At 47.1% G+C, this 15,124-nt stretch overlaps 1 protein-coding gene across 1 annotated transcript in view; it reads left to right on the top strand.

Annotated features, from left to right (window-relative positions):
• The window catches only part of MCUB (mitochondrial calcium uniporter dominant negative subunit beta), a 68,400-nt gene that overhangs the window by 50,159 nt on the left and 3,117 nt on the right, over positions 1-15,124 (top strand). Inside the window, exons 4-7 of the mRNA XM_081877135.1 lie at positions 9,784-9,888; positions 10,679-10,839; positions 12,711-12,914; positions 14,074-14,190. Coding sequence (XP_081733261.1) covers positions 9,784-9,888; positions 10,679-10,839; positions 12,711-12,914; positions 14,074-14,190 — 587 coding nt within the window. The remainder of the gene's footprint in view (positions 1-9,783; positions 9,889-10,678; positions 10,840-12,710; positions 12,915-14,073; positions 14,191-15,124) is intronic.

The raw sequence follows: 15,124 nt of genomic DNA, 5'->3' as shown, positions 1-15,124 counted from the left end.
CTTTTAATTTTGTGACTGCTGTCACCATCTGCAGTGATCATGGAACCCAAGAAAGTAAAATCTCTCACTGCCTCCATTACTTCCCCTTCTATTTGCCAGGAGATGATGGGACCAGTGGCGATGATGTTTTTTTGATGTTGAGCTTCAGACCATATTTTGCGCTCTCCTCTTTCACCCTCATTAAAAGGTTATTTAATTCCTCCTCACTTTCTGCCATCTGCATATCTGATGTTGTTGATGTTTCTTCTGGCAATCTTAATTCCTGCTTGGGATTCATCGAGTCCAGCCTTTCGCGTGATGAATTCTGCATATAAGTTAAATAAGCAGGGAGACAATATACAATCTTGTCATACTCCTTTCCCAATTTTGAACCAATCAGATGTTCCATATCCAGTTCTAACTGTAGCTTCTTGTCCCACATAGAGATTTCTCAGGAGACAGATGCTGTTGCTTAACAATAGCAACAGCAAAATGTCTTTTCCCACTTATATTAGGCTTCTGGGATTAAGATAGCTAGGCAGGAGTGGACCTCTGTTTGAAAGGAAGAATATGAGTTCAGTTCAGTTCTTGGACCGAAAACAAATTGTGAGGCTCAGAATTTGCTCAAAGGCCCCCTGGTGTTTAATTCTGACTCTTAATATCTTTTGCACCTGGCTCTGATTGGTACATCTTGAAAAGGGGGAAAAGGGAAGCTCGAACAAGGCTGAAGTCTGAACAATCTTGGGCTAGCAATAAGAAGGACTAGCATCAGGGATTGGCATTGTTGGGCTCCTGCCAACATCTCAACAGAGCATGTGATTTCATCTCCAGAAAACAAATCATAATTAGTTTGTTTGGGCTGTGTTGAGACATTTAAAAACCCCATCACTTGGTGTTATGTGCAAACAAACCATCACTTGGTGTTATGTGCAAACCAGGCAAGGTGTTGATGGTTGACTTTTATCTCTTTTAATGGTGTCACTAATTGAAGCCTCTTCATTTTTTGGATAGGTATTACTAACTTTTTAAATGAATGAATATAGCCAATCATACTATTAGTTCTATTACAATTACTCACTTTTTAAAAAGTTGTCATAGATGTAACCAAATGGGAGAGAATTCTTGGCTTGTTGGCTGGAATCATAGAACTGAAAACCTTATTATGCTGATGGTCAGATCAATAACATAGTTTAGTAATATCCTTGTCAGCAATCTATAACTGAAGGGATTATCAGACTTCTGATGTTATCATTCCCAAAACATTTGCAGCATTTCTATTCTGCATCTTTGTATAAGCTGAGATAGCTACCAACCAGACTTCACTTTAGGCAACTGTCAGGGGTTCAGGGAGAGAGACGCAGATGAGGGAGGAGACAGAGAGTGAGGGGGAAGGATTCCAGAGTGACAAGGAAGAGGATGACAATGACCCAAGATTGTCCATGAGTCCGTCCAGTGAATCGGAGGACTCCCAAAAGGGAGCCCCTCTGGTCCAGCCAAGGGGAGCTAGAGGGGGAAGCAGTCAGGAGCAGGGAAACGAAGGGGGAACCCCCAGTGGGAGTTGGAGAGCGAGACCGGCTGCTCCGCTGGAACGGAGTGAGGGGGGAGGAGTGACCAGTGTGTCAGAAGGAGCAGAACAGGAAGCAGAGAGGGGAAGGAGATCAGGGCAAAACGTCCTGCCGGAAGGGGAGGAAAGTAGTATCGAGGGCAGTGTAACTGTCGAAGGGAAGGTCAGGAGCAACGTACGCGCGCCAAGTTCAAAATGGGAGGCGCGCGGAAATGAAGAGAGTCCTGGGGAGGAGCCTGGTCCCAAAGCCCGAAGGAGGGGGGAGGAGGCGGCAGAGGATTCAGCCTCTGGAGAGTCCCGAAGGGAGAGAACACAGGGGGGCAGAAAGACCCTGCGGAAAAGGAAAGAGAGAAAGAGGTGGACCAGTACAAGCCTCTTAAACTGGTGTAGAGGCGGTACTGACTCAGAGGGGACTTCAGCGGTCTAAGCGTGACAGACGTAGAGTCACGGAGCTCGGATGTAAAGCTAATAATGTTCTTCAATAAAAGCTTTTGTACATAAGCTAGAGTGGACTTTGGTCTCTTGTGAGCTGGGACCACGGGTGACTCTGACAGCAAGTCCCCTCCCAAAGAACGCAAATTTTTTTTTTTGCAAAGCTCACGAACGGTAGCAGCCATGAGTGCGGAGGAGCAACTAGCAACGCTGCGCAACGCAGTTACAGAACTCACCGCTGCAGTCATTGCATCTCAGAAGAAGAGTGATGAAGCGGAGAAGCGCTGCCAGGACCTGCAAATAAGGTGGGAGCGTGCAAGCAAGGAGGGGTTCCCAGGGTCCAGATCAGAGGGAATTGGACTTGGAAGGCGGGGGGGCAGTCTAGTCACCCACTTCGATGGGAACCTAAAGCACTACCCAAGTTTCAGAGCAGACGTCTTGTATGCACTGCATTTGCTTCGTAATGACTTTAAAGATGAAGAGGAGAAAGTGGGGTTTATTGTGTCTCATTTGCATGGGGAGGCAAGAGCTTGGTTGCGCAATTTGTGGCGCGAAGACGGCCCTGCCCGCCGCGATTCTGATGAATTTATTAAAGCGATGGACGCTTGTTTCCAGTCAACCGTGGATCTTGATCTTGCACGCAGGGAAATGCACGGGTTGCGGCAAGGCAGAGCCACTGTGCGTCAGTATCATTCGCGATTTTTCGCCTTACTGACTGTATTAGGCTGGGAGAAGGACTGCAAACCAGTGAGAGATTTGTTCTGGGAGGGTCTCAGCGGCACCATAAAAGATGAACTTGCCAGGGGAGACAGACCTCAGACCCTGGAGGACGTCGTGCAGAGGGCTCTCGCAATAGGGGTACGGCACGAAGAACGTCCTTGGCACAATGAGGAGGGACGCCAGGCGCGTGCACCGGCAAGGACGCCTCCTTTTCTCCCCAGAGATTTCAGTCAGGCACATCCCTCGCCTCTGGCGCGGCAGGGGGAGGAACCGATGGAAATTGGTGGTGCTAAGGCTCAAGCAACAGCCAGAGTCCCAACATCCGGTGCAGTAAAGGCAAAGCCTCCTAGAGGGAACAGGAAATGTTACATCTGTGACAGTGCACAACACATGGCGAAAGAGTGCCCCCAGAGGCCCCAGAAGCACACTGCAGCCTTAGCAACAGTGGTAGCAGAAGTTATGCAAGAGGAGCAGCCTCAGGGAAACGACAGTGCCTGGCTGGAAGCAGAGCTGCTGGGGCTCAGCCAGGCGAATCTGTAGAGCAGTCCCCAGTGCCTTTGCAACGTACAGACCCTTTACCACCCAAGCCAACGGTGCAGCTCACTGCAACACTCCAGTTGCCGAACGGAACCACCCTGGAAGTCCCCATCACGATCGATTCTGGGAGCAACGCGGACTTTGTGGGGGTGCATTTCGTCAAGCAGCATCGCATAGCGCTTCTGCCCGCGACAACGCCTCTAAACGTAGTCACGGTTGATGGCAGGAAATTGCTGGGAGGACAAGTTGTGCAACAGACGCCTCCCATGGGGATGCGGATTGGACATCATAGAGAGGTCATCAGCTTCAATGTCACCCGCCTGTCGGACACGCCTATAGTACTAGGCATGAGTTGGCTGGAGAGACACAGTCCTGCGATAGCGTAGTACCAATGGCAGATCACCTTTTGCTTATCGTACTGTGCTCAACATTGTATCCAGTCCAGCCAGGAGGGAGGGGCGGAGCAGCAGCTGCAACTTGGCATGGCGCAGGCAGTTCCTCGCAAGTACGAGAGTTTCCTGGAGGTTTTCTGCGAGAAGGAAGCTGACCGGCTGCCGCCCCACAGACCTTACGATTGCGCGATCGACCTGTTGCCGGGGGCGCAGCTGCCGACTGCGAAGCTGTATTCCATGTCTGAGGACGAGATGCAAGAACTCAGGGAGTTCATAGAGCATAATTTGAAGCGTGGATTCATCCGGGAGTCCAAAGCAGTGGGGGGCAGTCCTGTGTTTTTTGTAAAGAAGAAAGACACGCCCCAGAAAAGACTCATTGTGGATTTCAGGGCCATAAATTCCATGACCAAGCCCAAGGCCTTCCCCATGCCCAAGATTGATGACCTCCTAGCGACCGTGCGGAAGGGGAAGATCTTCACCAAGTTGGATCTGCGTGGAGCGTATAATCTCATCCGTATCCGGGAGGGCGATGAGTGGAAGACGGCCATGTTCACGCCTCTGGGCACGTATGAATACAGAGTTATGCCGTTTGGTCTCCAAAATGGATCTCACGTCTTCCAAGCCTTTATGCATCACGTGCTGGCGGGGCTCCTCTACAAGAAGTGTGTGTGTTTCCTCGACGACATCCTGATCTTTTCGGAATCGCAGGAGGCTCATGAAAGAGACGTGAAGGAGGTCCTGCAGAGACTGCGAGAACACAGGCTCTACGCCAAGTTGGAGAAATGCCAGTTTGATGTGACGGAGGTGGATTTCCTCGGCTACAAGCTGTCTGACAAGGGGCTGGCCATGGACAGCGTCAAGGTCCGCGCCGTGTTAGACTGGAAGAGCCCACGCAATCGGAAGGAGGTCCAGAGATTTGTCGGGTTCGCCAATTTCTACCGCAAATTCATCAGGGGTTTTGCAAAGGAGACAGCAGCAATCACGGACACCCTCAGTTCCAAGAAGAAGAAGTTCGCTTGGACGGAACAGGCGGAGCGCTCTTTTAGGAAGCTTAAAAGCCTCTTCGCTTCCGAGGAGCAGCTGATGCACGTGAATCCGGGCAGACCCATGCGAGTAGAGACCGACGCCTCAGACAGAGCGGTGGGAGCCGTGCTCCTGCAAGAAGATTCCCAAGGAAATTGGAGACCCTGTGCCTTTTACTCCCGAAAGCTCAGCAAGGCGGAGCAAAACTACACCATATGGGACAGAGAGCTGTTGGCCATCCACGCTGCCTTCAAAGCGTGGCGACACTTCCTCATAGGTGCCAAGCACACAGTGCAGGTCTGCACAGATCACAAGAACTTAGAGTATTGGCGCACGGCGAAGCTCCAGAGCCAAAGACACATGCGCTGGGCTGAATTCTTCGCGGATTTCGACTTCAGGATAGAATACATCCCAGGAGAATCCAACGTTATAGCCGACGCGCTCTCCAGGAAACCGCAATATCTCGAGGAAGCAGCGCCAGTGGCAGCCAAGCACATTTTCGCACCGCAGGCGTGGACGTGCGCTACCATCGCAGTCGACCTGGACGCGGTGCGACGTGCGTTGCAAGTAGATCGATTTGCACAATCCAAGATGGAGGCGCTGCGCAGGGGTTCGCAGAGAGAAGATGAGTTCCAATTACGCGACGGGCTGTTAACTCACAAAGGTGCCCTCTACGTACCGGGCGAAGAGCTCCGCGCGAGGGTTCTGCAGCAGTTGCACGACGCCCCCAGTGCAGGACACTTCGGCAAGGAGAAGACAATAGAACTGGTGGCCAGGGACTTTTGGTGGCCCCAGATGCGGGGAGAGATAGCGGATTACGTCGCCAGGTGTGACACTTGTCAGAGGTCCAAGCCAGTGCACCAGAAGCCAGCGGGGTTACTGGAACCGCTGGAGACGCCACAGCAACCGTGGGAGAGGGTGGTGCTGGACTTCGTCACTGACCTGCCCAGCTCCAGAGGCAAGACGGCGGTGCTGGTGGTGGTGGACCTGTTCACCAAGATGGCGCACTTCATTCCTTGCGCGAAGGTGGCGACGGCGGAACAGACCGCCAAACTCTTCATCGATCACGTGTTCAAGGTGCATGGGCTGCCACAATCCATCCTGTCCGATAGGGGGCGCCAATTTGTTTCTACTTTTTGGCGGAAGCTTCTAGGTATCCTGCATGTCAAGATCAACCTAACGTCGGCAAGGCATCCGCAGACCAACGGCCAAGCAGAGAGAGTCAACGCGATCATGCAGCAGTACCTGAGATGTTACGCCAATCAGCGCCCGGCGGCGTGGGTGGACTACCTGCCGATGGCGGAGTTTGCCTACAACAACACGAAGCACGCGTCGACGGGGGTGACGCCGTTCTTCGCGAACAATGGTCGTCATCCCAGAACCTTCCCGGGGTTCGTAACACCGGGAGAGGGGGTGACGCAAGAAGCCGACCAGTTCGCAGCAGAACTGCAAGAGGTGCACGAGGAGCTGCGGAGACATTTGGAGCTAGCCAAACAAGCATATAAGGTGCAGGCAGACAAAAACAGGAGAGTGGGAGAGGACATCCAGGTGGGGGACTGGGTATGGTTAGCGGCCCAAGCGATGCCAGCCAGGTCGTTGGCTAAGAAGAAGCTGGGACACAGGCAGCTAGGGCCATACCAGGTGGAGGCTAGGATTAACCCTGTAGCTTTTCGACTGGCCCTCCCCGAAGGTTCCAGAGTGCATCCGGTCTTTCATAGGTCGGTGCTCACTCCCTACAAGACCCCGCACAGGTTTCAGGAGTCTGAAACAGTACTGCACGCACGCACTCAGTCACCCGAGAGGGAGGGGGGGCCCAGGGCCGAACCACTCAACGAGGTCACTGAGATCCTGGACTCGAGATGGGGGGTAGAGGGAGTAGAATACTTGCTAGCCAGAGAGGGTACCCCGGCCAGTGCCAATATTTGGGTGCCGGACTACGCTTTAGACGAACCTCTTCTGAAAGACGAGTTCCATGCACTTTTCCCGCATAGACCCATGCCAGCCGAGTATTTTGATGACTGGCTCTTTACGCCCACACTTTCAGACAGTACTTTCAGGGGCTTTTCTTCCGCCGAGGAGAGAACGCCAGAATCAAGCCCGCCCAGGGGATCGTGTTCGGGGGTAGACACAGAACCCTCTTACTGGTGGGACGAGCAACCAGAGGACGACTGGCGCAAGAAATGGCTGACGGGGCCTTGGCAGGCAGCACCAGACGAAGTAGCAATGGAAGAGGGAGCCGAGAACATCTTGGGTGAAGAACCCGCATTCGAACACACATACACCGAGCTGCTAGCAGAGGACATTGAAGCAAACGAACTGTATCCTGCATCTACCTCCGAGGAGCTGCGGCTCCCACGACCTGCCTCTGAGGGCCGGGAGGAGGGAAGGGGGGGCTTCGAGGGGGGGATGGATGTCAGGGGTTCAGGGAGAGAGACGCAGATGAGGGAGGAGACAGAGAGTGAGGGGGAAGGATTCCAGAGTGACGAGGAAGAGGATGACAATGACCCAAGATTGTCCATGAGTCCGTCCAGTGAATCGGAGGACTCCCAAAAGGGAGCCCCTCTGGTCCAGCCAAGGGGAGCTAGAGGGGGAAGCAGTCAGGAGCAGGGAAACGAAGGGGGAACCCCCAGTGGGAGTTGGAGAGCGAGACCGGCTGCTCCGCTGGAACGGAGTGAGGGGGGAGGAGTGACCAGTGTGTCAGAAGGAGCAGAACAGGAAGCAGAGAGGGGAAGGAGATCAGGGCAAAACGTCCTGCCGGAAGGGGAGGAAAGTAGTATCGAGGGCAGTGTAACTGTCGAAGGGAAGGTCAGGAGCAACGTACGCGCGCCAAGTTCAAAATGGGAGGCGCGCGGAAATGAAGAGAGTCCTGGGGAGGAGCCTGGTCCCAAAGCCCGAAGGAGGGGGGAGGAGGCGGCAGAGGATTCAGCCTCTGGAGAGTCCCGAAGGGAGAGAACACAGGGGGGCAGAAAGACCCTGCGGAAAAGGAAAGAGAGAAAGAGGTGGACCAGTACAAGCCTCTTAAACTGGTGTAGAGGCGGTACTGACTCAGAGGGGACTTCAGCGGTCTAAGCGTGACAGACGTAGAGTCACGGAGCTCGGATGTAAAGCTAATAATGTTCTTCAATAAAAGCTTTTGTACATAAGCTGGAGTGGACTTCGGTCTCTTGTGAGCTGGGACCACGGGTGACTCTGACAGCAACATTAAATAGAAAAGTATCTTGCAGACGACACTTACAGTTAAGAAGCGTACTAGAGAGACTCCTGTATTTGTTCTCCTCTATCTTTTAATCTCTAGGGCGATGTGAATTTACCATTGCAACAAGTGCAAAAGAGTCTGTGTGCAGTGCTTTCAGATAAATATTTCCTTTTAAAGATACCACCCCGCCTGGATTTCTTTCCCCAAAAATAATGTTTATATGAGAATACTGAATCTTTTATTTATTTGTAGAATGCCTGGTAGCCGACCCATAAAAGTTAATAGCAAAACAAAGCAGCGAGAATAATATTTCATATAAATATTTAATGCCCCCCTTCTCTCCTTTGATAAATGATGCTGGGCCAGATTGCATCCCCAAAATGGCGGGTGGAGAAGAAAGCTGCTGTACTTGGTTCATCGTTACTGTAATCAGAAGCCCAGCATGAGCCCAGATGACAGAATTCCAGTTAGGATATGCCAGTATGCCTTTGCTAACAGCACATTACTTTGAATCAGAGATAAGACAGAGAAGCAGGCCAAGTTCCAAGCTAGTAATAATATGTTTTATCAGAATCTCTTGTTGTGCTAGTTTTAAATAAGCATTAGTGCACTGACGTTGCACCTTTTGGATGAATGACCAGCTCAGTGCTAGAACACATGCTTTGAATGTAGAAGGCCCCCCCATTTCCATCTGGCATCTTTGGTAGGGTCCTTCACTATGCTCTTTTCAGCACCTGCTTTAAAACATCTTTATTTTAGGCCATCCAGACATTTAGAAGTTACAAGCTGAAAGGTTTTAATATATCTGCTTTTATCAATAATTTTAATGTTTTATTTTATATTCTTTAAACTGCTCGGAGGTTTCCTTACAATCAAGGGGTATATCAATATTGTTAAAGAAAATAAATCTCCATTTAAAGCAGTCTGATAGCGAGAAGGATCTATGATGGAAAGCCACTTGCCATAACCTGCAAATGACAGGAGGACAGCAAATTATGGTAAACAGCTCTGACCATATGGTGCACAGGAAGAGGGAAACAGGGAGAGTGTGCGGGCAATCACTACATTGTTCCTTGGTTTGATAAAACCATAGGAAGCTGACTTATTCTACTGAGTCAAACCATTGATCTATCTTTATCAGTATTGTCTATGCTTATTGGCAGTGGCTTTCCAGAGTTTCAGACAAGAGTCTCTCAGCTGTACCTGAGGATTCCAGAGATGGAACCTGGGACCAATGGGAGCCGAAATACGTGCTCTGCCATTGAGGTATAGCTCTTCCCTAACCCTGGCCACATTGGTCAAGAACCCCAAAGCAAAATGCTGCTCCTAAAAGTATTACATTGGGAAGAAGATAGGCTTTTCTTAGAGTATTAATCCATATGTGGATGGATACAGTGGTTCTAATCTAGATGCGAGCACATAGGTGGTGATTCTTGGCTTACTAACTTTCAGAATCTTCGGACCAAAGTGTAGATCACACTAATGGTGTGCATGGATGCATGGTAGCTTCTCTTGTTTTTTCCAGGTAAATGGCAGGATTGGAAAAGTAGATTTTGGGAAGCAGGGTGTTGTAAACAAAATCTGCCCTTTTCCCCTTATGGGGTATCCAAGAGCCCATATAGAGTCCTAAGGGTTAACCCTTTCTCTCCATGCTATGATTTCAGTGACGATTGCAACCATCTCCCTACTAGATTAGTCCTGGGAGGAAAGCTTCCATTGCCTTGATGTCATGTCACGTTTTGAGTTTCACTAGACGTGACAAGAAATGGGAAGCGACAAGACATGGGCCTATCATAGAAACAACCTAACTCAGTAATTGTTGGTGTAGTAAACCTTGCCTGCATTGAACTTCATTATCTGTGATCAACACAGTACTGGTGCTTCATTACTTAATGAAGCATTTTATTGCTAGTATTGAGGTATTTGCTTTCTCCCTACAGATGGCAGCATGATTTCTTCTTCAACACTGATGGAGATTCTTTTGATGAATGATTTTAAACTTGTCATCAATGGTGCAGAATACAGTGTTCATCCTCCACTGAAAGGTACACAATTCCATGACCAATGTGAAATCATCTGGAGACATATTTAATATATTTAAAATTAATTCCTTCAAAAATAGAAACTTAACTCGTACCACTTCATGCTGGCTGAGAAGTTAGCCCCATTGAGTTCAATGGGACTTACTCCTAGGTAACTGTGAATAGGAAGATTGCAACCTTAAATCACAAGCGGTCAAGACTGACGCTTTATTCTGTGCTTTAAATGACTAGGATGATAGAGCTGTTCCTTCCTTTTGCAAACCCCCAAACTTAATTTGAATTCTGTCTCTTGAAATAAATGGTGCCTATTGAAATGCATGTTCTTGTTCTTGCATAGCCCTGCTTCATTTGCATTATTCTGAGCTTGAATAAGAGGTGAAGTGGGAGAAAAAGAAATAGCAGGAAATGCTTGGCAGCTCAAGGCAGCCTGCAGGAGAAAATACAGTGTCCCTGCAATTTATGCTCACTTTACATAGATCACAACCTTATGCAAAGTGTGTGGGGGGGAGAGTAAATAAAGGCAATGTGAAGAGTTGCTTACCAGTCTCTGGGAGCATCCCAGGGGCCTAACATCTCCTTACCAGAGACCAGTAAACAGCCCTCTGCTCATAGCGCATGGGGTTCCTGACTTTGGTGATTTTGCCTTTGCACAGAGACTCCCGGAATCAAACCCTCATGTAAGTGGCGGGTCCATTGTACCTGCCCATTGGCCATATCCCTGAAAAGGTATGGAATTTCAGGCCTCCCAAAAGCTGCGCTGGTATAGTGGTTCCAGTTTCTTTCTTTCTTTCAGATCAAATGAGCACAGAACATAAACTGGAGATGGATGACATCAAGTCTATGGTCCACAAGTTGTTTACAGCACTTCATTTAGAAGACCACCAGACAAGGAGGGAGAGGGAATTAATGCAGAAAATGGAACTTCTGAAGGAAGAACTGCTGCCTCTGGAGCAGGTCTGGAAAAATATTTATTCATACATTTCATATTGTGGAAATCTATTTTGAGTTTAGCAGGTGAAGTCTATGAAATGTTTGGCAGATTTTCCCACTTCTGCACCCATTTTTGACTGGTTCCAGAGACACTGGAATAGGCCCAGTACCCTAATTTTGTTACCCCAGTTCAACACAATTTAACTTATCAAAATGGGAAAACAAGGCATCTTTCTGTTTTTGTAACATCCTTCAGAGACAGGTCAGATCTGCATACTGAACTGGTATATTTCTACTCCCCATTCCCTATATTGAACCACTAGATTTATGTTATAAAAATAATACTTTGAATTGGCTCAACTTAATTAATCCACCTTTATAGATAAGTAAAGCAAGTTGTATTTTAACATTGAAACTCTCTAAGTATGCTCAGATGTGAGCCAAACACATTCTTGTATAAGTTAGGTATTGATGTCTATGTAACTTCTTTCCAGATACACTTTTTAAAAGCAGCATGTGGTTTGTATTTGATGTAGTTATTTTAGATGTTTTGCTTTGATGATAGTAAACTATATTTAATAATTGAAAATTAAACTTATTGCAGAAGTTGCAGTGTATGTATTTTGGACATATGACTTAATCAATTTCTTTCATGGATAGTTTGTGAAATGGAGACTCTTTTTCTTTGATAATTGAGAAAGGATAGCAAAAATTATCTCCTTGAAAGCAAAAATTGAGTGTAAATATCCCTTCTTTAAAGCTTCTTTTGGTCTTTCATTTGGGGGCCCATATCACCTTTTGTTTGCTGCCCAATTCTAGCCTTGCTGATTAAAGTAATTATGATTTAATTAGGGTTTCTCAGCTCTGCATCAGTAATGTTATTTTATAAGGTTTTTATGCTATTTATCTTCTTATCTGTATTGCTTGCTTAAGTTCTGTTAAGTAAATGAAATGTGTCTGCTATACGCCTGAAATTTTCTCCTTGAAAACTAGATTTTTCTGTGTGCTAATACTAAGGAGACTAATCCGTCTCCCCCTGAATGTCATAGTTGTTAATGAAAAACTACGGGTACAGGGCTGTACAGTGGTACCTTGGGTTAAGTACTTAATTTGTTCCGGAGGTCCGTTCTTAACCTGAAACTGTTCTTAACCTGAAGTACCACTTTAGCTAATGGGGCCTCCTGCTGCTGCTGCGCCACTGGAGCACTATTTCTGTTCTCATCCTGAAGCAAAGTTCTTAACCCGAGGTACTATTTCTAGGTTAGCGGAGTCTGTAACCTGAAGCGTATGTAACCTGAAGCTATGTAACCCGAGGTACCACTGTATACAAATTTAAATAACAACTTAATTGTCAGGCTCAACTTCTGCTACATAGAAATCAGGCTTAGATACATCCTCTGAACAAAGCAAAATGGCCACACCTGCTTTATCAATAAGAAAGTAGAACAGGCTTGCAGGATCAGACCAAGGTCTACAAAATCCAACATTCTTCTCCCAAAGTGGTTAGATTAGAAGAGTGTTCAAGACCATCTAAAAGACTAAGGAAGAAGGACAGTGCTTACTGTTAAATGGCTTCTTGAAAACAGTTGAATTGTTGTTGGCACCCGTCTGTTTTGGGGGACAATGGAGGAGTCCGCCTTTATAAGTGAAGTCAAAGTATTGGAAGGTTGCAGCACCTGCTATGGCTGTAGAGAGTGATGCAGGAGAAACATGTTTTGTCTCCATGGGAAGGCCTGGCTGAAGTCATCATTTGAGACTTCTCTACACTCCACATAGTGAAATATTTTAATTTATTTATTAATGCACTTTTGAATACAAGGTAATCTGTGGGAGTGGGTGGGGCATGCTTGAACAATGTTGTCTCTTCGGTCTTAACATTGGTTCTCTCTTCCTAGCTAAAAGCTGGAATTACTACAGATGTTGATGCTAAGACTTCTCGGCTTCTATGGATTGGCTTAGCCTTAATGTCAACTCAAGGTGGAGCCTTGGCTTGGCTTACCTGGTGGGTCTATTCATGGGATATCATGGAGCCTGTTACTTACTTTATCACCTATGGAACTGCCATGGCGTTCTATGCTTACTTTGTGCTTACTAAACAGGTGAGTCTCAGCAAATTTGGAGCTGTAATGTTAGCAGAATCTACATGGTTATCATAGTGAGAGTCTGCAAGTACATATCTGTGAATCTTCTAAAGTATCCTAACAAGGAGGCCTAGGATTTCTTTAGGTTGTAAAATGTCCATAGACAAAGGTTGGCTAACCTGCAGCCCTCCGCTTCATTGGATTCCATGTCCGATCAACTCTAGCTGGCATGGCAAATGGACAAGGGATTGTGGGAGTTAGGGTCCTTTAGCTTCTGGAGGGCCACAGATTCTCAGGTGGGCACAAGTGCACCACCAGGTAGGTTTTGTTATGCACCACTCACTTGAAGGCTTTAAAACGCATTTGACTGGATGCTGGCTCCTCCCTTTCCTTTGGGGGGCAGTTTGTTTTCTGCCTTCACTTGAACTAGACCTATTTTGGAATAGACTATCCTATTGTTCTGCTCTCCACGGGGTTCATATAATTTTGTGGATGCTGGTCATTGGATCTATAAAGCTTCTATGCCTGGGGCTACATGCCTGAAGGGTCACCTTCTTTCCTTCAACATATCCACAATCAACCAAGAGTACTTGCCTAAATGTGAAATGCATGCATCTCATCCATACCATATTGAGTGCTTTTTTTTCCAGTGGCTGATTCACTCTGTCACCTTGGGAGAGTCATTAATGTCTTGGGACTTTGAATCAATCATCTATAAAGGCTAAAATTAGTTATATGAAAGAGTCACAGTGAGGTGGCTTCACCTTTCAGTCTTCATGTGAAAGTGGCCTTATAAGAATAATCCCATGTGATAAACAGCACGTTGCCACATGCTGAAAATTGCTCAGATTTGTAACGTGCATTTCATGGTGATTATTTCTACCTCAAAAGCTATTATGAAAACGAGCCCTTACCATTTTTGAGATCTTTCTGTTTACTGATTTGATGGGACTAGGAGTCTAGTAGATACTCTGTCTCTCATATGCTACATGGTATGTTTGGGGGTTTTTTTACTTTTTTAAAGGGGGAAATGGGCTTGAAATCTGAATTGATTTTTTTTTTTAAGCACTTTATCCACATTTAATGACTGCAGCTGCAGTAAAATGGACAGCTCTACAATTATGATCTCCTGGTTAAAATTTCAGAGTACTCCCTTATATTTTGTTTTCTTACGCAGGATTATATTTACCCAGATGCTCGGGACAGGCAATTTCTCCACTACTTTCACCAGAAATCCAAAAGCCAGAACTTCGATGTGGATCAGTATAACAAATTAAAAGATGATCTTGCAGAGGTTAGTTGCATAACTTGCTTTGAGTCAATACACTTAAATTTTGTTCTGTAACATAAAAGCGGCTCCAAAAATGTTTTGAAATCCCAACATTGGCCCCACTTCTGCAGCTGGCACATTTCAGGCAGTAACGCTGTAGTCTGTTGCTAAACAACATGCATAGAAAGCACACTCCTTTTTTCCTTTTTGAAAAGTGGGTTTAAAATGCATATTGACAGCCACTTGACAGGTGAGGAAGAAAAGTAATAATCTTACTTTGGAGGAAATGGGTACAGCTTCCCTTTCCATCTGCTGCAGCAGCTGTGATTAGTGTCAAGAAGATGTGAAATGGAAAACTCTCCAACTCCAAAGTAAACAAACCCTTATCTCCCTTGCTGTCTCCAAAAGCTAATGGAATGCTTCCCAGCTACTTCAGTAGGCTTTAAAACAAAAATGAATAGTGTTGACCTTGCCAGGCCAGCTCTGCTCAAACCTTCCAAGTCTATAGAGAATTGTTTGGATTAGGGACTTCAGTGCTACTCCTCGGTGACAATTTACAATGCACCAGCTGCAAAAGAGAAAGCCAAATCATAGGCCTGCCCACCTTCTATATCCCCTCTCAGAACTGGCGAGACATTGCCATAGCCACCAGGTGCAGAAGATGACCCTGGCAGAGTGTTGTGATTTGCAGCTGCTGCCAGCGGCTGCTGCTTTCACTGGATTTGCCAGCCAGGAAGAGGATTCTGCCATCCTAGATGGCACATTAACTTGCTTATGTGATTGCCAGGAGCTCACTGTCAATATAGCACAACACAGTTACAAAGCCAATAGCTTCCCTTGCTATTCTCAGTGCTTCTTTGTCCAGTGGCCCTGTTGGCATCTTTCCCTCCCTGTCACTGCCTCTGCTTACCCTTTCAGATTTCAGGCATCCCTGGAAATGTGTTGCAACTCATGGGAG

This window comes from Podarcis erhardii (assembly GCF_964252035.2).
Source record: "Podarcis erhardii genome assembly, chromosome: 9".
NCBI lineage: Eukaryota > Metazoa > Chordata > Lepidosauria > Squamata > Lacertidae > Podarcis > Podarcis erhardii.
The sequence above is the reverse complement of the archived record's forward strand: the minus strand, read 5'-3'. Positions and strand labels throughout refer to the sequence as shown.